Raw genomic sequence first — 25,336 nt, 5'->3', positions numbered from 1 at the left:
AAAGGCTATGACCAGCCACATACCGTATTTTTAACTACGTAGGTAATGCGTGGTCAACTCGTTCGCACTCACAGGGTGTCCCAATAAGGGGTTTACAGTGTTTGAATTTTAATAACTCGACAAAGTAGATTTTTTTCTAAAGTCACAAAGATATTAAGACATTACTTATGATGTTCTAATGTGGAATATGTTCAAAATATCCTCCATTGGCACCAAAAAATCATCGGCAAAGCTGTGGAACAGACCGACAAACATGTAATACGGTTTCCATTTGGATGAATTCACAGGCAGTCTCAATCGCTTCTCTCATGGCGTCCAGTATACGTGGTTTTGTGGCGTAAACAGTGTCCTTTCTGTGGGGAACTCGGAAGTCTAACGTTAGATTGGGAGTGGAGATCTAAGTGGATACTCGACACTTCCTCGTCGTCCTATCCATCTCAGCGAAAGTTTCGTCCAGGAATTGCCGCACGTCTCGATAATAATGTGGCGTTGGGCCGTCTTGTTGAAAGAAACAATCTTCATCTGGGTATAGTTGATAAACAGCTGGCATAATTTTTCCTGTAAGATGTTAAGGTACTTTACTTTACACCTGTCTGTTTTTAAAGAATTGTCCGACAAGTCCTCTGACAGACATACCACACAACACCCAGGAAGATTAACAGCTCGTTCTTCCATTACATCTCTTGGCCAGTACACACAGTTGTGCCGATTGATAGTTCCATTCAGTTTAAAAGTCGCCTGCCTAATCACACCAAACAATGAAATCAGTCAATTATTCATGATTGCAAATCCATTCACAAAATTGGAGGCGCCTATTCGGATCGTCCTCATTGATTACTTGAAGCTACCTGGGAATGTAGGATTTCCACTTTCCTTATTTTAAAATACGGTGAACACTTGGTTTGGTTCCATACGACTCATACGAAGTTGGCCGTATGGACTTCTGAGGGGATCTTGTGAAAATTATTAACACTACTTCCATTCCCCTTTCGTTCGCTACTGATTTCTTTCTGCCGCACCATCCCTTGGCTTCGTAGACGTAGGTTTGTCTTTAATTCTAATAGCTCTCCAACTAGTTCTGTGATCCACAGGAACAGTAATTTGTTTTTATGGAAAGACCGCATAAAATCATTTTGTGGAAATTTTTATCTGCAGTGCTTTCGGGACTTTGCAGAACCTAAAAGCACGGTATCACTGGATTGGTCGTTTTAAAACTGGTAAAACAAGTATATACGAGAAACCGCGCAGCGAACGACCTCACACTGCGATAAATGATAAACGTTACTGCTCTAGAGAGATTGCTAATAAACAAGAGATCAGTGATTAGTGCAAGTGTGTTGGTACAAGACAAGTTAATGAGATCCAGTATAATCATTTAGGCGTGATCAAAGTTTCAGCTCATTGGGTACCTCGACTGTTAGGGCCAGAATAAAAATTAGACAGAGTGGAAAAAGGCATTTTGCAACTTTATGGGAACCAATTTTGGCGTAAGTTATTAACAACAGACGAAACTGGGATACCTGGATCCCATACTTTAATCCCGTGTGCGAATTGAGTTGAGTTGATTTTGAGTTTAACGTCCCGTTCAGCAGCGAGGCTATATGAGACGTGGACCTACTGATTAACGTGGAATCCGAACCACATGAGCTCCCGCCGGGTCTCCCACGCCAAAGGCGCGTATGCTAACCGCTTAGCCACGAAGGAGCTCCCTTGTGCGAATTGAATAATTTTTCCAGAGGGATAAATTTCAGTCATATACTAATCCAACCATTACACACATACACAAACAATTATGTATAATAGGTAATAACTATATTAAATGATTAAAGCTAAGTTGTAAATAACGTCAGGTAGGTGTGTGTGTGTGTGTGTGTGTGTGTGTGTGTGTGTGTGTGTGTGTGTGTGTGTGTGTGTGTGTGTGGTGAAAGGATACTCTGAAACGATATGCCATATGATCTCTTTCTATAAAATGTTGAGCCTAAATCCAAGATAACGGACTTCAGAGTGACCGCCATGATGGCACTAAAGAGTAATAGATGCGCTTCTTCTTCCATTACCCCGTTTCAATATATGATGTCACTTACTCTAGCCGTTACAAACATGCAAAGTACCTTTACCTCATGTTGTAAGGTATACTGTAAATACATTCAAAACTTGAGGCCGTTTTTGGTACAATTTAATGTTATTCAATTGAGCTAATTTTTCTCATGGGTTTCTTTGGTCCGATTTAGAACCATTTAACGGAGTGACAAAAAAACTTAGAAGTAAAAAATTAAGGACTGCCATATATATACTTATCATGTACTCTAATGTGAACAATTCTTACTTTCTTGGGGGCGCGGTGGCTGTGGTAGAGCGTTCACTTCCGGTGCTTGGGGTCCCTGGTTCGATCCCAGCTTGCGCCGTGTGGACTTTGTGGTGGACAAACATCGTGCACGTGGCTTTTCTCGGGGTTCTCCCGTTTCCTCCCACTTTCTTCATTCCACCATTTAATTCATTTCTTATCACCGTCTACTTTAGCCTAACCTGTCTAATTGTGGGACGTAAAACTTAAAGATTTCATTTTTCTTACTTGCTTAGAAATATAAACTTTATGGAAAAAGATATCTACACATTTTTATGAAAGCTTTTCTGAAACCTCTCTCCTGGCATTTTTTTTTTTTTTTTTTTTTTTTTTTTTGCATGAATAGGTGCAAGAAACAATTGTGTGTAATTTCAACGACTACAAAAAGGTTGGGAAGTGATATGTTATTGGTCAAATAAAAGTGCTCTTTGGTTTGGCTGCACAAAATAAAAAATTGTCCATTGTTTCTATCTTCATATTCATTCGACAAAAGGAGAAAAAATATATCATTGTCAGGGATAAAAATTCTCTTTTCCAAACAGATAAATTTTTGTCGTAGGGAGAAACCATGTCATCTTCCCGTCAATTTGCATCCTGCTTTAATTCAGAAACAAAAATAAATAAATAAAATCAATTAATGTAAGAAAATGACCAGACCTTTAAAAAGATCGCACAACTTCTTCTGTAGGCAATGTAATGATTACAGTTTTTTGTGCAATAATTTTAGTGGATTGCCTACCAAAGAAAGTACAGTTATTGCGGGGTACTATTACAAACTTTAGTCTGTCTCATTATAACAGGAACAGTTGTAAAAATCGCCCTGAAAAGCTGTATACGAGACTTATACGGCAACAATACAATTAAGACCTCATCAGCCCGCCAAATAACGAATATTATAAGTAAATTGAGGTGAATTATTTCCACATCTTCTCTACTCACATAACCTGACGCCAATTATTTCACGTTACTTTCCGAGTTATGATGGTAAATAAGAGAGAGAGAGAGAAGGGGGGGGGACAGGACACCGCGCGTGCACGTATGTAAGTTTTTTTAAAAGAAGGCCTTAAATAGCTAGTTCTATACTGGGACAAATGCATATGTTGGAGTTAAAAATTAGTTTGGTTGGATTGAGTAATCCAACGAAGTGTCTTTTAAAATGTTTGTTGATTTTACATGTATGTTATTTTTGTTTCTGAATGTTTCATTAGTTTCCAAGTAAAGTAACGCTTCGATGAGCATATAGTTATTAGAAACAGGATCTATGTCTAACAAGCTAATACGAATTTACTGCATAGGGAAGTACACACAAATGCTTGTCAGTAGTTTCTGTACCTTGATAAGTAATTAGGGCCTAAGTTGAAAACCCCCAAATGTTAGGACTTTTTCCTGTGTCTACTTGGTTTATGAAAATACAGTTAACTAGGTTGTATTAGTTTGTGTAAATTATTTAATTTTAGTTAGTATAGCTTAGACTTAAACGGATATTTAAAATCTATAGTCTCTCTAGATTAAAATTAGTAAATAAAAGAAATAAAACCTAAATTCTAGAACTTGAGAAGCACTCCTCATATTTAGTCTGCGTAGCGATGTTAGGAGGAACATTTGAGACCAGGGATCTACCTTTTAGACTTGCAAACTATGCTATGGATGAGCATGGGAAGCTTAAACATTTCGTCCGTCCGCCTTACAACATGTCAGAGGAAAGATTACAAGAAATAGTGAGAAATGGATTATTGATACAAGATTCTCTCCTTGCCCCCATATCGCTATATAACTTTAGGATTCTCATAGCTTAGAAGCCCATCGCAGTTCACAATGAAGAATGAAAGCCATTTTTTTTTCTTTTCACAATTTCCATACTGAGAGATCCTGGCCAATGCAGCTTACCTTTTTCTGTATCAAACTCAGTGAGAATTGAGGAGGGATTGCACTGTTGGGCTAACATTGTTAATTAGTTGGCCCATTGTTGACAAAGTGTTGCAATTTAGGTATTTGGTGGGCAGACCATTAGTTCTTTTGTTGGACCTAAGTTGACAAATGATTTGGCAATATCCATATTTGGTTGGCAGAAAGTTAGTTTTTTTATTGGTCCGTCGTTGGCAAATGGTTTGGTAGACAAAGTGGCAATGACGATGTAGGGCCAACGCTGGGAGGTTGATGACGTGTCTATCTTTTTTTTTTTTTTTTTTTGCTTTGAACATAAAAAGGCGCGCTTTACTTTCGGGCAATAATTGGACGGTGTTATGTATCAATTGACCAAGCGCCAAAACATGGTTGTGAGATATTGAAGGTAACACAAACATGTTACGATTAGTATCCAGTTCTTGACGCTTGGTAGAATAGCTTTTCCTGAACGTTTAAGCAAATAGTAGGGTTTCAAACATTTTTTACATTGTTTCCTACACATTGATGTAAAAATCTCGAAAATCGAAAAATAGCTCTTGGTCAATACCGTCCTATATAGTGCAATTTTCATTAACACGTTTTCAAATTATAATTAAAGAATTTTACAAACACATACACTATAAAATGAAAATAAAAGCTTTTAAAATAAAAACACAACATCTATCATATTGTTCAGCAACGTAGAACATTCAATTGCTCTGCTTGATATTTATCTATTACAATGTCTGAGTTTCTCCGCACAGATATACTATAGGTTTCAAAATAGAAAGGATTATAAAAACATTGCTTACACCTGTTTCCAAGATTTCTTCTTCTTGTAAGCGACAGTAAAAACAACTGAGGCTTAGCAACATTAGCACACTTAACAAAGAAGCGTGGCAGCCAGGCAATGTGATGTATGAAAGCTTTTAATTCTTATTAAATAGGCGAAGAAGGCTAACGAGCAAACAAAACGGTTGCTATGTTATGCTATGGTTCAAGCAGAACGTTGGCATAAAAAAAAGGAAAGTGCAGTTCCGGAATATCTTTCAGGTGACTGGCAATTCATTAAATTCGTGTACTTTTCCTTTCAACGCCACTTGGAGCCTCAAGTGAAAACAGTTCATTATGTTTCCGTGGAGTATGAAAGAGTTATTTTCTAATCCAAGAAGAAGATGAAATATGCTTTGTGTCTTACTGAAGATAAAGAAAATACTTTCGATGTACTCCATCTTTGTTTTAAAACATTCATTTTTTTTTTAACCCGCGCTGTAAAGTTAGTTAGGTACGGTTAGCAAACATAATGAAAATAAATGTCACTATACAGGGCAAATCAAAATGACGGACCTGATTTCAGAAATTTATTTTATGAGATCTAATAAACGTATACTATTGTGAGATAAGCGATTCGAAATATTAAGTTTCGTAGTTTCCACTTTCTACCGCTAAGAGTCAGCAGTGGGCATAAAATAAATCAAAAATCTTGTAAAATCGAGGATCTGCCCTTACAACAAAAACTTGAAGCCATACGTCACAGTTTCACCACCCCTACTCTGCCCATTCCGTCCAATAAGATCGCAATGTTTTGAGCCAACAATCATGGCGGAGACGAATGTAGCCAATCGGACGATGGCGAAAACGAGAGTAGCCAATCAGACTTGCCGGTGCTCGATTGTTTTTTGGCTTCATTAATTTAATAGGATGAAGATACATATAGGCAGATCCTCTATTTTGTGATCCTTGTAATAAATTGCTGATATTGACTGCAAGATTCTACAAAATGTTTGGCAGGAGATAGACTATGGGCTTGATACGTGCCGGGTTACTCAAGAATTTCACATAGAATACTGGCTAATATGTTTTTGAAGAAAACTTTGACAATTCACCTTTCTTAGCACGTTCTTACAACAAAATATCTGTATCAGATTTCACAGAATAAATTTTTGAAATCGTGTCCATTACTTTGACTTAGTCTGTGTTTTATTCGTTTTATAAAGCACGACTTAGATGATAAAAGGTGTGAAAACAAAATTGACAAAACATATTCAAGGCGGGAAATTAGGAACAAAAGCAACACCCCAAATTTTGAAGTTCACCTATATTGACTTTGGTGAGAAAAGTTTACTTCTTGAACGGGAGGTCCTTGTGAAAGTTGCAAACTCATCGCATTATGCTCATTTAACAGGGGGAAAAAAGTAACACAAACATTATCATAGGTTTGTCGCCCTGTTAGCTTTATCGCCTATGGAACCCGAAGGTTCAATGCCGTATTCACAAAAGCTCTTCACTGACTTCTATCCTTAGCCAACCGAATCCAATTCCTACTTTGCGTACCGGTACGCGCCTTTGGCGTGGGAGACCCGGGTTCGATTCCCGGGGAAGCTCATGTGGTTCGGATTCCACGTTAATCAGTAGGTCCCGTCTCATATAGCCTCGATGCTGAAAGGGACGCTAAGTTAAATCAGCTCAGCTCCAATTTCTACTTTATATTCCTATTTCTGAGAGATCCATCCTCCCATCTGCGTCTAGGTTTACCTAATGAGTGTTTTCCGATTGGATTTCCAGTTAAAATTTTGAAAGCGTTCCTACTTTCTTCCATCCTAGCTTCATGACCTGCCCACCTGAGCCTTATAAACTTAATGATCTTAACAGTGTTAGGTAAACCGTATAAATTATGCAGTTCCTCGTTATGAAGTTTCCTCCAGTACCCATTCACATCCTTCTTGGGTCTGAATATTCTCATTAGGATATTATTTCAAATACTTTCAGTCTGCGTTCTTCTCTTAAAATAAACGACTCTAGGCATACTTATCGTTTTGTATATTTAAAGCTTCAAAATCTTCGACAGGATTCACAAAGACAAAATATTTTGGATTGAATAATAACGCGAATTCTCTGCTTTCAGTCGACAATTAATTTCTTCGTGGATATGATTTTGGTCTTTCAATGTTGATTTAGATATTTGAAAGTATCCACTTTGTTGAAAGTATTATTTGATATTTTAACGTATCCATAACTTGCAGCATTATGGTAACGGTGAACTTCCATGAATTTAATTTTCTCTGCATGTAGTTCTAAACCAATGTGTGTACAGGTATTTAATAAAACCACTGCATTTCTTTCTATTATCCTCATATCATCTCCTATCAGATTTACATTATCAGCATAAGCTCATAACCTGGTGAATGCCATTCAGTTCTAGGCCTTGGTTCCTACATTTGATGGTTCTTATAACGTGTTCTAGAACAAAATTGAATAATAATGGGAACAATTCAGGCTATTCTCAACGTGAAAGAGCGTGGACAAGTATTTTCCTACTCGGAGTTAGTTTACTTTGGGATTCATTCAAATACATCTTAATTTATCTAACTAGCTTTTTCGATATTCCGAATTCGGTATGAGTGTTGTACGGTGTTTCTCTTCTAAGTCGTACTTCTATGTTTACACAGTATAAAATTATATCTTAAATCTCTCCAGTGAGGTTTCTAGTGTTTGTACACAGCACAGTTCTTATATATCATTGTAACACTTTGTAGTGTATATATAATATCAAAGCTATCAATATATAATAGGCCTATACATATAATATCATTGGGGCATCGAATTCAGAAGCCCCCGGCGTGCAAAGTTATAACACACCTTTGTTGCCGAGCTACTTGTCTAGTGCCTAGTAGTTACCGAGAAATAAAGTACCACATACTAGGAGAGCCGAACTTGTCTGTGACCTAGGTCGGCTACCAAATATAACTATTTTTATTCCTTAGATGATGAGCTACTTGCTTATCAAATTTGGTTCAGATGCGGCTAGTAGTTACTAGTTACCGAGAAACACACCACACACACCCGGGGTGAAACTGGAGGTCCCGCATGGTTAACGACGGGAACAACAAAGAAAGAAAGAGAAAACAGCAAACAAATTTTAAAAGTTGTCAAAACTGTATTCAAGAACTTCATCTTTGAAAATATAACGGAAGAAAAGAGGCCAGAATTGGAACAAACTAAGGACTAGACAAATTGGTAGAAAAATGTTTGTAGCGTAGACTAAACTTGTCGTGTATAATATATGATCTACATGCGTATTCAAGACAACGATCCCCCTACTGGAAATGAAGTTGTGTATAAACGTTTATATAGTTTATTAAAACATAATTTTTTAAATAATATTTTAAACACATGTTAAGTTTAAGTACACCACAATTTGCAAAATTTACAAGCAAAATTCAATACTCTACATGGAAAAACATGTTTATAAGAAACAAAATTTCCGCAAGCGACTGACTTAAATAGTAAGTAATACAGCTGTATTTTATGTTTACAAGTGTAGGTTTACTAGTCTAAAATTATTACAAGTGCCATACGACGGTTAAAATAAGTATACACATATAAAAGAGTACTGTGTTAGGTATTATTTTTTGACGATGCAGTATTTCTGCCTGTAAATCTGTACTTTTATTTTACAAATGTACTGTTACTAGTATCAAACCATTACGAGTGTTGTAGGAACTCATATCACTGCGAGGTTTCACTATCCTCGCTCACGCGTATACTCACCGTCGTTGACGCGCCCGCTTGCTACAAATAACCCGTGCTACATCTATCAGATTTGCTCTGTCTTGCCTTGCCCTGATTCGGTTAGGTAGCATCGGTTGTTTTTAGTGAACACTTAGTACGAGTTTTTTTCTTTTTAGCAGTGTAGTTTTTATAGCATCTGTCCGGACGATGTATTTATACGCAAATTGTGAAAGAATTATAATTTTTCAACAATTACTTCTGTTGTCCCCTTTGAATTTCATCTATGCTAAGTGGGATATTGTCATATAACCCAGAACAAATCTTTTGGAGGACAGTAAGAAAAAGAAGTTACTGAAAGAATTATGATTTTTCGACAATGCTTTCGAGTGGTGTACCTGAACTTCATCTGCGCGATATTTTATATAGTAATAACAGGTCGGCAGGGGCATAAGTTACGCCACTAGAAGAAAAAGAAAAATTGAATCACTAAAATGGAAGCTATCATACACAGAATGGCCAAGAAGGAAAAAAGAAAAAAATAGTGTCGCTGCGGACAGGATTCGAACCTGTGCGGGTAGAACCCATTGGATTTCAAGTCCAACTCCTTAACCACTCGGACACCACAGCTTATAATGTTAACGTCTGATTATACAGTCTTCTGTGTATGGTATCTGAAGAAAGTGGCGCGTAAATGTATTACATAATCTGTATGATGAATTATCAATTAATTTACAAGATAAGATGTCACGAATACCATTAGTAGGATGAGAAAAAAAAAAACATAATTTGGAATGAGAAACACGTTCTAGGAAGAGAGCTTATTAGGCTTTTAAAGTGCGTGAGAAATATTTTGTTATAAAAAGAAGTGTCTGAATGCTTGAGCAGTATCAAAACGCTTTTTTAATATAAAATATATGTAAATAGAAGAATTAAATAAAAAATTTCCATAACCATAAATACATATTTAAGATTTATTAAGGGGGGGGGTAAAGTTTGTTAGCCTACACACAAATTCATTTGCTGCGAGTTACACCAAGAAAACAGTAGCTATGCTTTGCTTTGAACTTTGTATGCTGGAATCGCCACGTTGTCCAGTTATGAAATTCTAAATTTGAAGGGCCTTATGCAGAGTCGTTTTGACGTATGATTAGCGTCATACTAAAGGCCTGACTACTGCAGGAAACATATGTTAGTCGAACTCTTTAGTATGGTACTAATCACGCGTCAGGACGGCTCTGGATAAGGCCCTACGAATTTAATACTTTGCTGAGTGTTGCCCACGAGATGAATAGTACTTTCTTATTTTCGAGACGAGACGACGAAAAATTTCTCGAGTCTCGAGAAAAAAACAGTTCACCAAAGTTTTATATCTCAAACACTGTTTCAGTGATGCCAACCTAGAACCTTATAAAATCCCATCTTGAAAGGCAAAAAAAAAAAAAAAAAAAAAAAAAAAAAAAAAAAAAAAGAAAAAAAATCCCATTTTGCTCTTGAATTTCCCATGCGCTATACTAATTACTACTTAGAAAATTGACAAAATTTATATAAAAAAATGACAATTGAAACTATTATACGTTAATTATTTGTTTGTATATTTGAGTGAAACTACTATACGTTACTTATTTGTTTCGATATTTGAGTGAATTATGCACTCCAAACTCGGAAAACACACATTACATACGAAAAATACGATTTTTCTGTCAATTATGGAAACAGCACCCCGCCAATAAATAAATAAATAAATAAAATAAACTTACGTGCTGGAACTTTCTCGATGAGATATTCGTAATCGGCGTCTCGAAATCTATCCGGTACACCCTTTCACCCTCGTAGGAGGATTTTCATGCCGACCAGCGTTATTTGTAAATTCCGATCTAAGTTCCTGGTAAGCATTTTTCCTTAATTAGAAGAGACTGTTGAAATTGTTGCTGAAAACAAGCACATTTTGTCAGAACTTCATCACGCTTTGGGGTTATAATGTTCTATTGAACGTAATGAAACTAGACGAACTTCATTTATCTGCTTATTCCATATGGGACATTTTAGAAATTGGCTGTTTCTTGTGCGGTAATTTACCGCGTTCATGATTATACAGGCACGGATCCAAGTGGGGCTATAGGCCCCCTTGACACTCAGATATACACTGGAGAAATTGGCCTTCAATCCTGCTTTGTAAAATTTAGCTGTTTGGTTAATTTTATAGCTTCTATATTTGTTTTATTTATTAATTCCGTATATTACACATTATTCCTTTCCACGGAAAGAAGAGGCTTTAGTGAAGGAGAGTGTGTGGGGGGGTATAGCAGTCGCAGCATTAAGCTGGCTACATTATCCTTTGAATGTGACAAAGTTTTGAAGAATGAACCTTTACTTCCAATTATCCCTTGACCTTGTCCTGAAGGAAGCGCATTTCATCTACGAGGGGCGTTTTATAAGTAAGTACCTTTCGAAATTCGGCCGCTGCAGCGCTGCGGTTGGCATCCCGCGCATGCTTAACTGTGTACCTAAATCTGTTGGCAAGCCATAGATGCAATTACGAAAACATTCGACTGTGAGTAGTTAAAATGGCTCCGCCGACTGTGAAATACGCGCTGTAATTCGTTTTGTTAGTGCTAATGGTGTGTAAAAAGCTGAAATTCATCGCCAGCTTAGTGAAGTGTATGGAAAAAAACTCATAAATGATTGGAATGGTCCGGAAATGGATTAGAACTTTGAAAGATGAGCGCACGAATGTTCATAATGAGGAAGTGAGCGACATTCTGTCATCACTGAAAATTTAGTATAGGAAGTTGGCGAAAAACTGAAAGAGAACAGACGTTTTACGATTTCGTGCTTATCTGATAAGTTTCCTTAAGTTTCAAGAAGTATTCTCTACGAGATGTCGACTCAACGTTTAAATTATCGAAAGTCGTGCTCACGCTGGGTCCGAAAATGTTGACTGGTGTGGACAAAACCAAACGTTTAGGTACTGCGTTGACTTTTCTTGAGTGGTACAGTAAGGAAGGCGATACTTCTAAAGTAAAATTGTCACAGACGATGAAACATGGCTTACGTTACACCGCAGTTGCAGAAACAATCCATGGAATGGCGGCATTGAACATCACTCAAGAAAGTGAAGTTCAAGCAAACAATTTCAGCCCCGAAAATCATGTATACTATGTTTTGGAATATCAACAGGTTGTTGCTTGTTTTTTTCTCTCTCTCTCGTGGTGACAGTAAATTCTACGACGTATTGAGACCTTAAAAAACTGCACCGTGGAATCCAAACAAAAGGCGTGGCATGTTGAGTAAGAGGATAGTTTTGGTTCATGACAATTCCCGTCCACATGCGGCTACTCAAAATCTCATCGCATCATTTGACTGGAAACAACTTGATCACCCTCCATATAATCCCGACCTAGCGGCCAGTGACTACCACATGTTTCTGCATTTGAAGAAATATCAGGGCGGTCAGCGCGACGACGATGACGATGAGTCAAAACGGCCGTGTTGTAGTGGTTGTCAAATTAAGCGGCAGACTTCTATGAGGATGGTATTCAAAAGCTTGTACGATGCGATACATGTGTTAATATTGGAGGAGACTATGTAGAAAAGTAGATTAAGGCACATACTTTTATGTAACAATAAAATTGTTACGAAAAAAAGTACACTTGATGTGTTTCTTTTATTTCAAAGCGGTACTTACTTAAACACGCCTCATATTTATAATACACATATCCATCTATTTAATAGAAACGCCTGAAAAAGTGCAACTTATTAGATTAATATGGCGTTGGACTATTTTTCGACCATGGAGCTCCTTCGTGGCTAAGCGGTTAGCGTACGCGCCTTTGGCGTGGGAGACCCGGGTTCGATTCCCGGCGGGAGCTCATGTGGTTCGGATTCCACGTTAATCAGTAGGTCCACGTCTCATATAGCCTCGCTGCTGAAAGGGACGCTAAACTAAAATCAACTCATCAACTATTTTTCGACCTGAGAACATATATAATTTAACATGAAATGGGTTCAGAGAGATCGTTAAGTGGTAGGTAGTAAATGGAATATTACACCATTTCGCGTGCAATACATTACTCACAAGGTGAAAAAAGATGAACGCAGAAATGTACATGGGATTAATGTCTCCAAAACAGATCGAAGATTTTCAATTATGTTTAGGTGCGGGGATTGAGTAAACCAGCGGAAATGTTCCAGTTCATCGCAAAGTTTCTCAAACTACGCCACAATCCACCCTATGTGTGAATGGGTGCATTTTATCATCCTGGAATATGGCGTTTGTTGTCCGGAAACATCTGAACCATAGAATGCGCATGGTCCTTTAAAACTGCAACATAATCACGGGTAGTGACGTCAGCACAGGACCTAGTGAAAACCATGATAGTGGGACCACAGCGTCAAAGTCACCGCCATGTTTTACGGTTGGACGGAGACTGGATTATACACCTTCTTTGAGCTCCGCCAGACATAATCACGGCTCGTGATGAAATAACGTGAATAAGTATAATCATCCGACCATATCATACGTTTCCAGTCATCAGAGGTCCATGTTGCATACAGCTCACAGATGACGAGAAGAACCCTAAAACAGGGGTAGCGGGGAAAGGTCAACGACACGGTCAAGTCCATTTTCGGTTTTTGAGGTGTGGTCTATACTTAGATGTCGTCTGCTACTCCGAGTAGTTATCTGTCTGCTATTCCGTGGTGTCATTTGAAACCCCCGTGCGAAAAGTGGGCGAGCCCATACCTACGTCACACTACTTCTGCTAGGGTTCTTCTCGTCATCTGAGAGCTGTACTTGCGGTACCATTGACGTGACGTCATGCTAAAGTGTTCTGGTCTATTATCAGCAGTTTCACTGTGCAATCCGAACCACTATGTCATGTAACGCGCGGCGGACTGTGATTGTCAATATAGATTGCGGGAGGTGCTGCCTGAGTTACTCTATCACTTCACTGCAGTCGCACATCCGTTATCAGTGACAATCCACTTTGATGCTTGGCGGAACCTATCACTGAGGGTTTTCTTCCGGCCATTGTTCATCTTCGTCGATGTAGTTTTACCGCTAATTTTGCAGACCATCATGGGCTTGAACATTGTCCCTTGCAATACCTGCAATACAGGTGTCACTCTTGTTACGCACGCACCATATAACCGAGCGCCAACAATTTACCCTCTTCGGAAATCTGAGAGGTCCCCCATTTACACTATCACTCTGCCGTGTCGTGACAAAACGCTGTAACTTTAGCGCAGCAGTTTTGCGAAAAAGAGCCGTAAAGTTTTCACCCGAAAATGTGATCTGTATCGTGTAGAACCAGTGTAACTAAGCAATAATGGTCATCCAATCAATTTTCACCAAATTTAATCACACAACATACATTTACGTAACATTACATGTAACCACGTCTTTCCAAAGTCAAGATACAATGGTTCTACACGATACAGATCACATTTTCGGATGAAAACTTTACGGCTCATTTTCGCAAAACTGCTCCGCCAAAGTTACAGCGTTTTGTCACGACACGGCAGCACTGCCTGCCTATTTCACTATACACTTGCATTCTACTCATCCTCACGTAGTACGGAGTTTCCCCCAACACACCGCCACCAACAATCTGGCGCTGCAGTCGCCGCCTGATCGTTGCCAATCCAGACTTGTGACGAATTTCCATCTCCAAGCGATCTACAAGGTGGCACAAGAGGAGGTACACATCCCTGCATTGATCAAGTATAACATTCTATTTTATGGGTTTACTTGCTTCGGCTGTTCCGGGCTTAAGGTATAAGTAAAAAGACTTTAAGAAAAAATAATAAAGAAACTAAGTCTACCTGATGGATAACAATAAGAAAGTATATAAAATACAGTGAGCTCATCAGTGCGGAGCCGTATACCTACTTTTGGGCCACCCTGTATAAGTATCTGTACATATAATACAAGAGCAAATTTAAGGTTTCAGTGGGGTAGGTGAGTAATAAACACATCTATGTCATTTTGTTTGGTCAATTGCCATAATGCATGATCAATTGTCATAAGCGTTGTTTACTTGTGGTCAGAGGCGGATCCAGAAAGGACTTTTGGGGAGGGCGGTGGGTTGTAATACTGCTACTCAGAGCTACTTGTAAGAGCTGCAAACTCTGGGATGGGTTTTATTTATATATAAAATAAGAAAGTTTCCTCTTCTGGAGGGGGCGATCGCCCTCATGGATCCAGCCCTGCTTGTTGAGCTCTCTGTGGTTAAGCGGTTAGCATACGCGCCTTTGGTGTGGGAGACCCGGGTTCGATTCCTGGTGGGAGCTCATGTGGTTCGGATTCCATGTTAATCAGTAGGCCTACGTCTCATGTAGCCTCGCTGCTGAACGGGACGTTAATCTCAAAATCAATCGCCCCTGCTTGTGGTTCAGGGAAAATTGCAGCCAGATGGATCTGGACTATAGCCTCATGGTTCATCATTCATCTTTCATATACGTATAGTAAAATAAGTTAGTACACCTGTAACGTTAGCCTAGTTCTGCTACGATATGTTAGAATAGACTATAATAAGAAATGTTTTTATTTTCCGATTATCCGGTAAGTCAAAGGTCTGATTATATCCCAAGTGACGGAAAGCAAATATTTAACTTTTAAGACACTCTTACATATCAAAGTTGGAATGTAAACATAATACTCTGAACTTGAGTCACTCCAATATCTCTATATGTAAGTATTATTATTGTAGTTATGCCTTCTATATTTACGTTTGACAGTTACTAAGTGCCTGAATCTAAATGTAACGAGGACTTTCCATCTTAGCTGTGAAATCCCGTTTTGTTCTGTTTGAGGTCATGGATTTTTCCGTTTACTCTGGTCTCCAAGCGATGTCTAGATTGAAATGTGCAACGAATTGACACTTTCTCCAGCCCAGATTTCATTGTTTGCTACACAATTTAGTTCTTTTAGTTTCTTTCTTAATTTAAACGCAATATAGTCTATCTACTCAGTAAGGCATACTTCTATGATAAATAGAAAGATAGAAGAAATTGTTTTATATGATCAGCAGAAAAATAATTATCTGGAAGAGGTAACTTAACCAGAAACACATCAAGGGGGCTAAAAATTGTCGTGCCGAAGAATCGCATACAGATAGAACAAAGCACTAAATTCCTTTCTCCTACTGCGGTGGCTCAGTGGTAGTGTTCACCTCTGGTGCTTGGGGTCCCGGGATCGATCCCAGCCTCCGCCAAGTGAACTTTGTGGTGGACAAACACCGTGTGCATGGGTTTCCTCGGGGTTCTCTCGTTTCTTCTCATTTTCTTCATTCCACCATTTCATTCATTACTCATCATCACCGTCTCCTTTAGCCTAACCGGCATAATCGTGGGACGTACAACTCAAAAATTTCATTTCATTTTTTCCTTTTCCCTACAGCCAGTTTTCTTCCAGAGCTGTTTTTTGGGGGGCATTACCCCCCCGGAGCTCTAAGAGTGCACTCCCGGAGCAGACCAAAATAATATGTCTATAATACTAGGAATGCAATGGATGTACCCGATTGCAATGAAATGAGCTGAGCGAGCTTAAACTACGTAATCATTCCTGGCCATTATGCAATAATAAATGCCATTTTTAATTGTTGACAAAAAAATCGCGTGAAAACTTTTTCCCCATGTTAAGTCTATGCAAGCGTTTTTCGGTGATTATTCCTCGATGGTACATCGGATTTTTGATTTCGACCTATGTTGTCACTCAACACGACATACTCTATCAGCGTGCTAAGTTTTCTTGAGATCGGCCAAACGGTCTAGGAGGAAGCGTTTTTCGGTCATTATTCCTCGATGGTACATCGGATTTTTGATTTCGACCTATGTTGTCACTCAACACGACATACTCTATCAGCGTGCTAAGTTTTCTTGAGATCGGCCAAACGGTCTAGGAGGGAGCGTTTTTCGGTCATTATTCCTCGATGGTACATCGGATTTTTGATTTCGACCTATGTTGTCACTCAGCACGACATACTCTATCAGCGTGCTAAGTTTGGTTGAGATCGGCCAAACGGTCTAGGAGGAAGCGTTTTTCGGTGATTATTCCTCGATGGTACATCGGATTTTTGATTTCGACCTATGTTGTCACTCAGCACGACATACTCTATCAGCGTGCTAAGTTTGGTTGAGATCGGCCAAACGGTCTAGGAGGAAGCGTTTTTCGGTGATTATTCCTCGATGGTACATCGGATTTTTGATTTCGACCTATGTTGTCACTCAGCACGACATACTCTATCAGCGTGCTAAGTTTGGTTGAGATCGGCCAAACGGTCTAGGAGGAAGCGTTTTTCGGTGATTATTCCTCGATGGTACATCGGATTTTTGATTTCGACCTATGTTGTCACTCAGCACGACATACTCTATCAGCGTGCTAAGTTTGGTTGAGATCGGCCAAACGGTCTAGGAGGAAGCGTTTTTCGGTGATTATTCCTCGATGGTACATCGGATTTTTGATTTCGACCTATGTTGTCACTCAGCACGACATACTCTATCAGCGTGCTAAGTTTGGTTGAGATCGGCCAAACGGTCTAGGAGGAGTTCGCGGACAACCAAACGGCTAACCAGAGTATAAGAGCTTCGCTTCGCTCAGCTCAATAATTATAAATAGAATAGTATCAGTAGTGCCCTCTCGGAATACAAAGTGTGCCCCACGGAACATTGTTTGTGAAAGAAACACTGGCTACAACCTATCAGGACTATGGCCGGCCAGACGGCGTTCGTTCAACTGCGTGACGTGTCCTCAGTGGATTTTTCGACTTGATTTCCATACCTCTTAATTCAGGCAGCTGCTCAGTCTCCTCATGATGCTGGGTCTATGCCGAATAATTTAAATGCTCCTTGAAGGTAGAATCAACAACCCCACACACTAACAATTCGGTTGAAAAGGAGCTCAATAACACTTAAAGAAAATCTTAAATATCCACTTTTTCACGGGGATATTTAAGTGGCAAGAAAGAGCCCCAAAAAGATTAAATATACAGTACTCGTGGCAAAGTTGTGTGTAGGGATGCGCACGAGTCGAGTCGAGATTTAAGCTTGTCTCGACTCGTCTCGAGAAAATGTTGCCTCGACTCGAAAATATGTTTCTGTGTGGACTAGACTTGAATTTGAGACGAGACGTCTCGAAATTCGAGTCGAGACAAAATATCTATACTCCTATAAAGTCAGCATGTATCAAGCAATCGTTCAGCTTTCATTTGAAAGGATGGAAATTCCAGGCTCCTGAGCAACTGTTACTACAGTAAAGTGAGGAGTGTGTTTATCTTACAGTGAACTGCTTTGATGCAAAGTGGCCAAACTCCAAAATTAAAATTTTCCAGGAGTGAAAGTTGAAGTTCAATATCTCATGAACAATCCATATTTCTTTTTATGTTGGGAACCAAAACCATAACTACTGTATGTAGTTTATTGCTTTATAACTTAGGTATTTTTTAAAAGGACTTTTGTAAACACTATCTATAAAATAGGAAAGGTACCTATCTGTACTACTACTTCGCATCGAAGCTGTCCATTTATTGTAATACACTATGTAAAATATTCTCGTATCATAATATGTGATGAACAGTATAACAAATGTTACATTATATATTATCCGTAACTCGTGATATGCTGCAACACATTAAAGCCTCAAAATAGTTGGAGAAGCAAATAATCCAGAAGTTATGTAGCCCTATTGCGTTTATGGGAACGAAAACACAATAATTATAACTATGCTAAATTACTATAGACTGCCAATTGCTCATTCAAAGAATTTGTGAAGTTCACTTTATCGCATTAGTTTTATACAAACTAGATAATCAATTATTATTATTATTATTATTATTATTATTATATTTGAAGTACAATCAAATATCACGACATTAAATATTACAACGTAGTTTTAGTTAACTGAATTGAGTTGAAAATTAAATCTTTATCTGGAAAGATTAACTATTAAGTTTATGCGTTCTATATCTTTCTAAAATAATATATACTGGAATTGGTTTCAAGGCTGTTTTTGAGTGAATACTTTCTTCAAAATAATACTGAGGGGGCGCGGTGGCTCAGTGGTAGAGCGTTCACCTCTGGTGCTTGAGGTCTCGGGTTCAAACCCTGCTCCCGCCAAGTGAACTTTGTGGTGGACAAACACCGTGCTCGTGGGTTTTCTCGGGGTTCTCCCGTTTCCTCCCACTTTCTTCATTCCACCATTTCACTCATCTCTCATTATCACCGTCTCCTTTAGCCTAACCGGCATAACCGTGGGACGTAAAACTTAAAGATTTCATTTCATTTTTTCAAAATAATACTGAAAATTATAGAAAGATTTTTGAGACATTCGAGTCGAATCGAGATTTTTACGAGCAGTCTCGACTCTACTAGTGTCTCGACTCGAAAATTCGAGTCGAGAAATAAGTTTGTCTAGATTCGTTTCGAATTTTACAAAGATTGTGTCGGTTCGAATCTCGACTCGAATTTGAGTCGAGTCGAGTCTAGATTTGAGACATGTCTCGACTCGTGCGCTTCCCTGGTTATATGTGACCCAGATTCGATTCTCGGCGGAAGCTCGTGTGGTTCGGATCCGACGTTAATCCGAAGTTCCATATTTCACATAGCCTCGCTTCTGAGCGGGGCACTAAAACTCAAATCAGAGGAATATTGGAGCGAGGAGATACAGTGAAGAATTCACCAATGATGAAAAGATGATATTTTATTCCGGAATCGCTACCATAAAATCAACTAAAGATGTTCACTAATACTTAAGTCGGGATACACCTAACACGCTAGCAGTCGTGAATAAACAGTATATTTGCTGTAACTAACCATGCATCCACAATTTGCTATCTTTGAAAATCGAAGAAGTCCTCCACTTTACACCACCAATTTCTGGCCTATAGCACACATGCATCCGTGCTACATTGCCTTGCGTACTACTCACTATCACTCCATATAGCACTAACACAAAAGAACAGCAATTAATGTTGTCCATGAAGTGAGACGAAACGAGAAATAAGGTTTCCTTCTCATATCTCGTCTGGATTCTCGAAAACTTTTTCTCGAAAAAACATTCTAGTCTCGATTTGAAGATGTATGTACAAAATTTATACTCTGATCTTCTTAATTTCATTTAGAAGTAATTAGAAGCCTTCCACGTTACGAGAAGTTTTCGAAGAGTTTGTTATAACAACATTTAAACCATATTTATTATTGAAAAACAGGGTGTTTCAAAACAACACCGACAACGTTTGGGTGATGATTCCTGACACCAAGATAAGACTAAAAGTATAGACCAACCTAGGTGCGCAAATGCTTCCTATCGGAGTTCTAGGCTGTCGAAAACATGGAAAAATGAACTTCAGAGGTCCATACCTCCAATACTATACTATGGGACCAACCGTAGTCGGGTCAATACTTTATTTAGGAACTAGTATGTGTCCTATCCAAATATCCAAGTTTCAGAATCCTGAAGTGCTTCCGAAACAATTTTTATAGAGGTAGTTTGTGAGTAGTTCAAATTATATGCCTTTAGCGAAACTATATCTGTAAAAATTGTTGCGTGAATAACGCAGGATTCTGAAACATGTATTTTTGGATAGGGCACATATTAGTTCTTAAGTGAAATTTTGACCCGACTACGGTAGGTCCCATAGTTTTGGAGTTATGCACCTTTAAAGTTTTTTTTTCATGTTTTCGGCAGCCCGTAACTCCAAAAGGAAGCATTTGTGCACCCAGGTTGGTCTATACTTTTTGTCATATCTTAATGCCAAGAATCGCCTCCCGAACGTTGTCGATGTTGTTTTGAAACACCCTGTATATTGTGTAATCAGTTGCGTATTTATAAGCGTTGATAGGTTCTTTAGATTCTTTTCATTATGTTCGTACACCCACTTCATCAATTTAGAGTTTTTATACTATGAATCATGTGACACCAAAACAGTGTTTTAGATCCAAGACTTAGATGAAGTAGTGTTGCCCACAACACTAGAGAACTTTCCCGTCTCGCCTCGAAAACGAGAAGAGAATTGTCATGTTTCTCGTCTCGGCTCAGCTTGAATTTAAAAAGGCATTTCTCGTCTCATGGACAAAACTAGTCGCAGTCCATGAATGTTCAGTGTTACTAACGGGCAAATATCACGTTAACGTACATAGTGTTTCCATTATTTTGATAACTGTCTGTATATTTGACAAATGAGTTTAATTTAAAATACAAGTAAGAAAAAATGATCGAATATGTATCAACTAAATGAACAAAACAGAATCTACTGACTTTTAGCTTAAAATTTTCTCTCTTTGTTGCAGGTACTGACTGGAATTTTACCATACCAACCACTACTAGCATCCAAGATGTAGTGACGTCTAACTTAGCTTTAGCGGGTATTATTATAGGCGTTCTTTTAACAATACTCTTACTCTTTGGACTGGCACTAGTCATCGACTGCAGAAGTCGGTAAGTGTTTCATATCATTAATTCAATAATTCATTATATTGTTTATGAAATGGAGGGAAAGTTAAGCATATCGACCCTTCGAGATAGTCACTTATATGCAGTACTAGCAGAAGTAACCTTCTTCACACGGGCTGAAGGTGTGCAAACTGGAACACAATAAGGCCACTTGGGTTGTATAACTTGGCTTCTGAGATACTGTATAAATTCTGAAGCCCCCTCGTTACCCCTTAGGATAGGTCTATATATAGACTACGGTCTTGTAGTGACCTAGAAATATGTTACAAACCAACGGTATGGATTTGTATACGGAACAAACATTCACTTTTTTATATATACGGCATACAGACATCAGTGGCGTACGCAAGATGTGGGTTTCCTGATTATAACCATGTCTTTGAGCAAGATATTATACAAAAAGAAAAGCATTTACCATATTAAAATATACATACAAACATCTGAAATTATATGAACAGGGGAGATTGATCTACCGATTCGTTGACGAACTTCTGTATACGCCACTGGCAGGCACGTAGGTAAGGGGGGTCCGGACCCCCCCCCTTCGAGACCAGAAATGAAAAAAAAAAAGGAACGGTGAAACAAAATGAAATGAGAAAAAGGAAGATCAGCGTTAAAAATTAAAAAAAAAAAAATACAGGAAGCTTTTGGTTACTCTTTCTTATGAGGAGATTTGTATTATTTGAAATACATGGTGGCTTGGTGAGCGAGATATCCTGGAAGAGTCAGGAAATTTGAAATTTCTTGAAAAGTTACGGAATTCTCAGAATTTCTGCAGGGAGATTTCAAGCGTCCGAAAATATAGTGCCGTTGTGTAACAGCATGGACATTTTTTATTATAATTTTTCGTCATCGCATCTTTGCAGTGTCAAATATATTATTTCAAAAACAATTTCCTAGTACTCCTGTAACCTGTCATTTGGAACAGACAGTAGTTGACGGAATAATAAAAACAAACAAAAAAAAAAAATGTGGAAAGAAAGTTCTGTTAATATTTGATTCAACACAGAAAGGAATGCAGATATTGTAAAATATTTTACAAGACATTGAGTATGTACTTTTCATAATAGTTGATATCATAATGAAAAGAAAATTGTTATATTTGAATGAACAGAGGAACAACTTAAGTATTGCAAAATCTTTTTCAATACGTTTTTTTTTTATTCTTTCACTCGAGATTTTTTCGTAATTTGTTATTAAAATTCTTACCAACATTTCATTTTATTGTCTTAACAAACCAATATATGTTGATAGTAAAATATTTTAGATTGATCGAGCTCCTGGGCCTTCAGAATTTCATGTCACGCCTCCCCCACGTTACGAAATCCTGGCTAAAATGACCAATATATGTTCCAGTAAAATAGTTTAGAATGGTCGAGCCCCTCGTGTGGTGACCACAGTATTTCATGTCACGCCCCCCCCCCCCCCTTCACGAAATCCTGGCTACATGCCTGCCACTGGGTTGAACCATTGTAAGTTTAAAGCAGCCCTGGCCACGGCGAGCAGATAGTGGAAACTCTCCTCGTGAACGCTCACGAGCATTCTACGAGCAAATACCGTTGTTCGTGCTTCGTGAATCTTCGGGTTTTGTCCTTAGAGGAGCGGAAGTGTTGTCAACCTTGGCGGTAATCACTAGCTTACCAAATAAAAAAAAAAGTATGTATGGTAACTGATTGCCATTTAGTGTATAGTGTTTTCTACAATGTGGTAACCGTTAACTATAGACAACACAAACTGGTAACAGCAATCAAATGATAAACTATGTACGTTCCTTTTCTTCTTTTTTCTTTCCTTTTGTTAAAGAAGGATGTGGTGGAATCAAACCATCGCTTACATTTATAAAAATTTGCCAGTTTGCCTAATGGAAAACCAGTTTTCAATATATATATATATATATATATATATATATATTATTATTATTATTATTATTATTATTATTAAGTTCTTAATCCGAGTGTGGGTATGTTGTTTCGCTTTTTAGGAAAAGAGATAATCTGTTGATACGAAAAAAAAAAAATACTGTAGCACTTGTTTGTAATTATCTAAGTATTATCTCCAGAAAATTAGCTTATGCATGTATGTGTGTACGAATAGGCTTAGCAAGGGGTTGGTTGTGGAGATTAGAAGCCACTATTACACTATCAATAGGAAGAATAGTATTTCTTACTCCACTTTTAAAGTGGGACCGCGGTGGCTCAGTGGTAGAACGTTCACATCTGGTGCTTGGGGTCCCGGGTTCGATCCCAGCCCCCGCCAAGTGAACTTTGCGGTGGACAAACACCGTGTGCGTGGGTTTTCTCGGGGTTCTCCCATTTCCTCCCACTTTCTTCATTCTATCATTTCATTCATTACTCATCATCACCGTCTCCTTTAGCCTAACCGGTATAACCGTGGGACGTAAAACCCAAAGATTTCATTTCATTTTTTCCACTTTTAATGTTACTTTGATCGCAAAGAATCAAACAAAATATTAAGAGAGCCAAAGAGATTTTCCATTTTTAAGAGTGACCATTAGTGGGTAGGTTTTTTTTTTTTTTTTTTTTTTATATATAGCAAGGAGTGTCTTTTTAATAAGGAAAAATATATTGTCCCTGGCTGGTTGCTTGCCGGTAGCTTGTTAAAAGTGAAAAAGAATGTTAAATCATATCAACGACTGAAGCTACACGCTTGTCTTTCTTCGATAGTTACTGACTGGTTTTGAAAGTCACGATGTTGTAGGCCTACTGTAACAGCGTAAACTTGGAAGAGAACGTTCCAACTGAATGATACGAACAATTATTCCCAATGTCTTGAACATGAAACGTGGATTGCACGGATAACGCTTAAAGTGGGCTGGACTGCACTGTAATTTCCTTCCGGCAAATTAGTGTTTGGTCGGAACTCAGTTCTTCTGTGTAATTGTCTCTTAACAGCATTTGAACATTTCTTTTAGATAATAATATCTAACTAACTCTATGGCCTATGGAACCCGAAGGTTCAATGCGGCGTTTACAACATATTTCCACTAACTTCTGTCCTTAGCCAACTGGATCCAGTTTCTACTCTGTACTCTTATTTCTGCAAGATCCATCTTAATATTGTCTTCCCATCTACGTCTAGGTCTTCCTAGTGGTCTTCTTCCAATTGGGTTTTCAGTTAAAATTATGAAAGCGTTTCTAATTTCTTCCATTCTGGCTGCACGGAATGGCCACCTGAGCCTTCTACACTTAATGACCCTAACAATGTTAAGTGAGCGGTATAAACTATGCAATTCCTCGTTATGAATTTCCTCCAATCCCCATTTTCATCCGTCTTTGGTCCGAATACTCCTACTACTACTACTACTACTACTACTACTAATAATAATAATAATAATACGCATTATTATTATTATTATTATTATTATTATTATTATTATTATTATTATTATTATTATTATTATTATTATTATTATTATTATTATTATTATTTTCAACATCCCGTTGTTCTGCTATCAATCTAGCAACGAAAGGCGTTTACAACTTAGCAAACGTGAAGCGAGTGACAAGTTACAGACCGAGTGCTAATGTAATACAATGTCACGAATTGTGTAAGCAAGCTAAAAAAGGCCTGAAACAATTCGTTTCCGATTTTTGCAGTCGTTTTTACGTCTGTAAGCTGACATGTTTAATATTACTTTCTTTCTTTCTTTCTTTCTTTCTTTCTTTTTCATTTGTTAGTTACTTCAACGCTAACTGTAACCTCTATCATGCGTCTTCCTCGATCAAAAAACGTACCAATTTTATTTCCTGTAGTGTTTTCGCGTCACTGCTTTCGAAATGGGGAGGGGGAGAGCACACCTGCACATTTCACGCTTGCGTCTGCTCAATGCTTCAACATCGTGCGAATTTGTGACCAGGCTTGGCCGTAGGTTTTTTACCATCATGTGTGGTTGGCAACACTTATCGGATGCAGTGGAAGGGGCGGAGCTACTAACACCTGTGCTCACCTGTTCTTATCTCCGCTCGTTGTCGCTCACGCTTCGGCTCCGGGAGCCAATTCATGGGCAGGCCTGGTTTAAAGTATGCAAAAATAGGCCTATATATATCAATTTTGCTAAATTCTGTTCTTGATGGTGCAGTAAATAAACGACGTGTCAAGTTGTGTCCAGTGTTTGAAATTTCGAAATT

At 38.3% G+C, this 25,336-nt stretch overlaps 1 protein-coding gene and 1 non-coding gene across 2 annotated transcripts in view; one reads left to right on the top strand and one right to left on the bottom strand.

Moving 5' to 3' along the window:
• The window catches only part of LOC145675855 (uncharacterized), a 133,543-nt gene that overhangs the window by 84,690 nt on the left and 23,517 nt on the right, over positions 1-25,336 (top strand). Inside the window, exon 2 of the mRNA XM_081746621.1 lies at positions 21,026-21,173. Coding sequence (XP_081602747.1) covers positions 21,026-21,173 — 148 coding nt within the window. The remainder of the gene's footprint in view (positions 1-21,025; positions 21,174-25,336) is intronic.
• On the bottom strand, positions 9,286-9,367 carry TRNAS-UGA (transfer RNA serine (anticodon UGA)). The gene has a single exon. It is a non-coding gene; the product is annotated as a tRNA-Ser (tRNA).

Source organism: Thermobia domestica, chromosome 18 (assembly GCF_964235325.1).
Source record: "Thermobia domestica chromosome 18, izTheDome1.hap1.1, whole genome shotgun sequence".
Lineage (NCBI taxonomy): Eukaryota > Metazoa > Arthropoda > Insecta > Zygentoma > Lepismatidae > Thermobia > Thermobia domestica.
The sequence above is the reverse complement of the archived record's forward strand: the minus strand, read 5'-3'. Positions and strand labels throughout refer to the sequence as shown.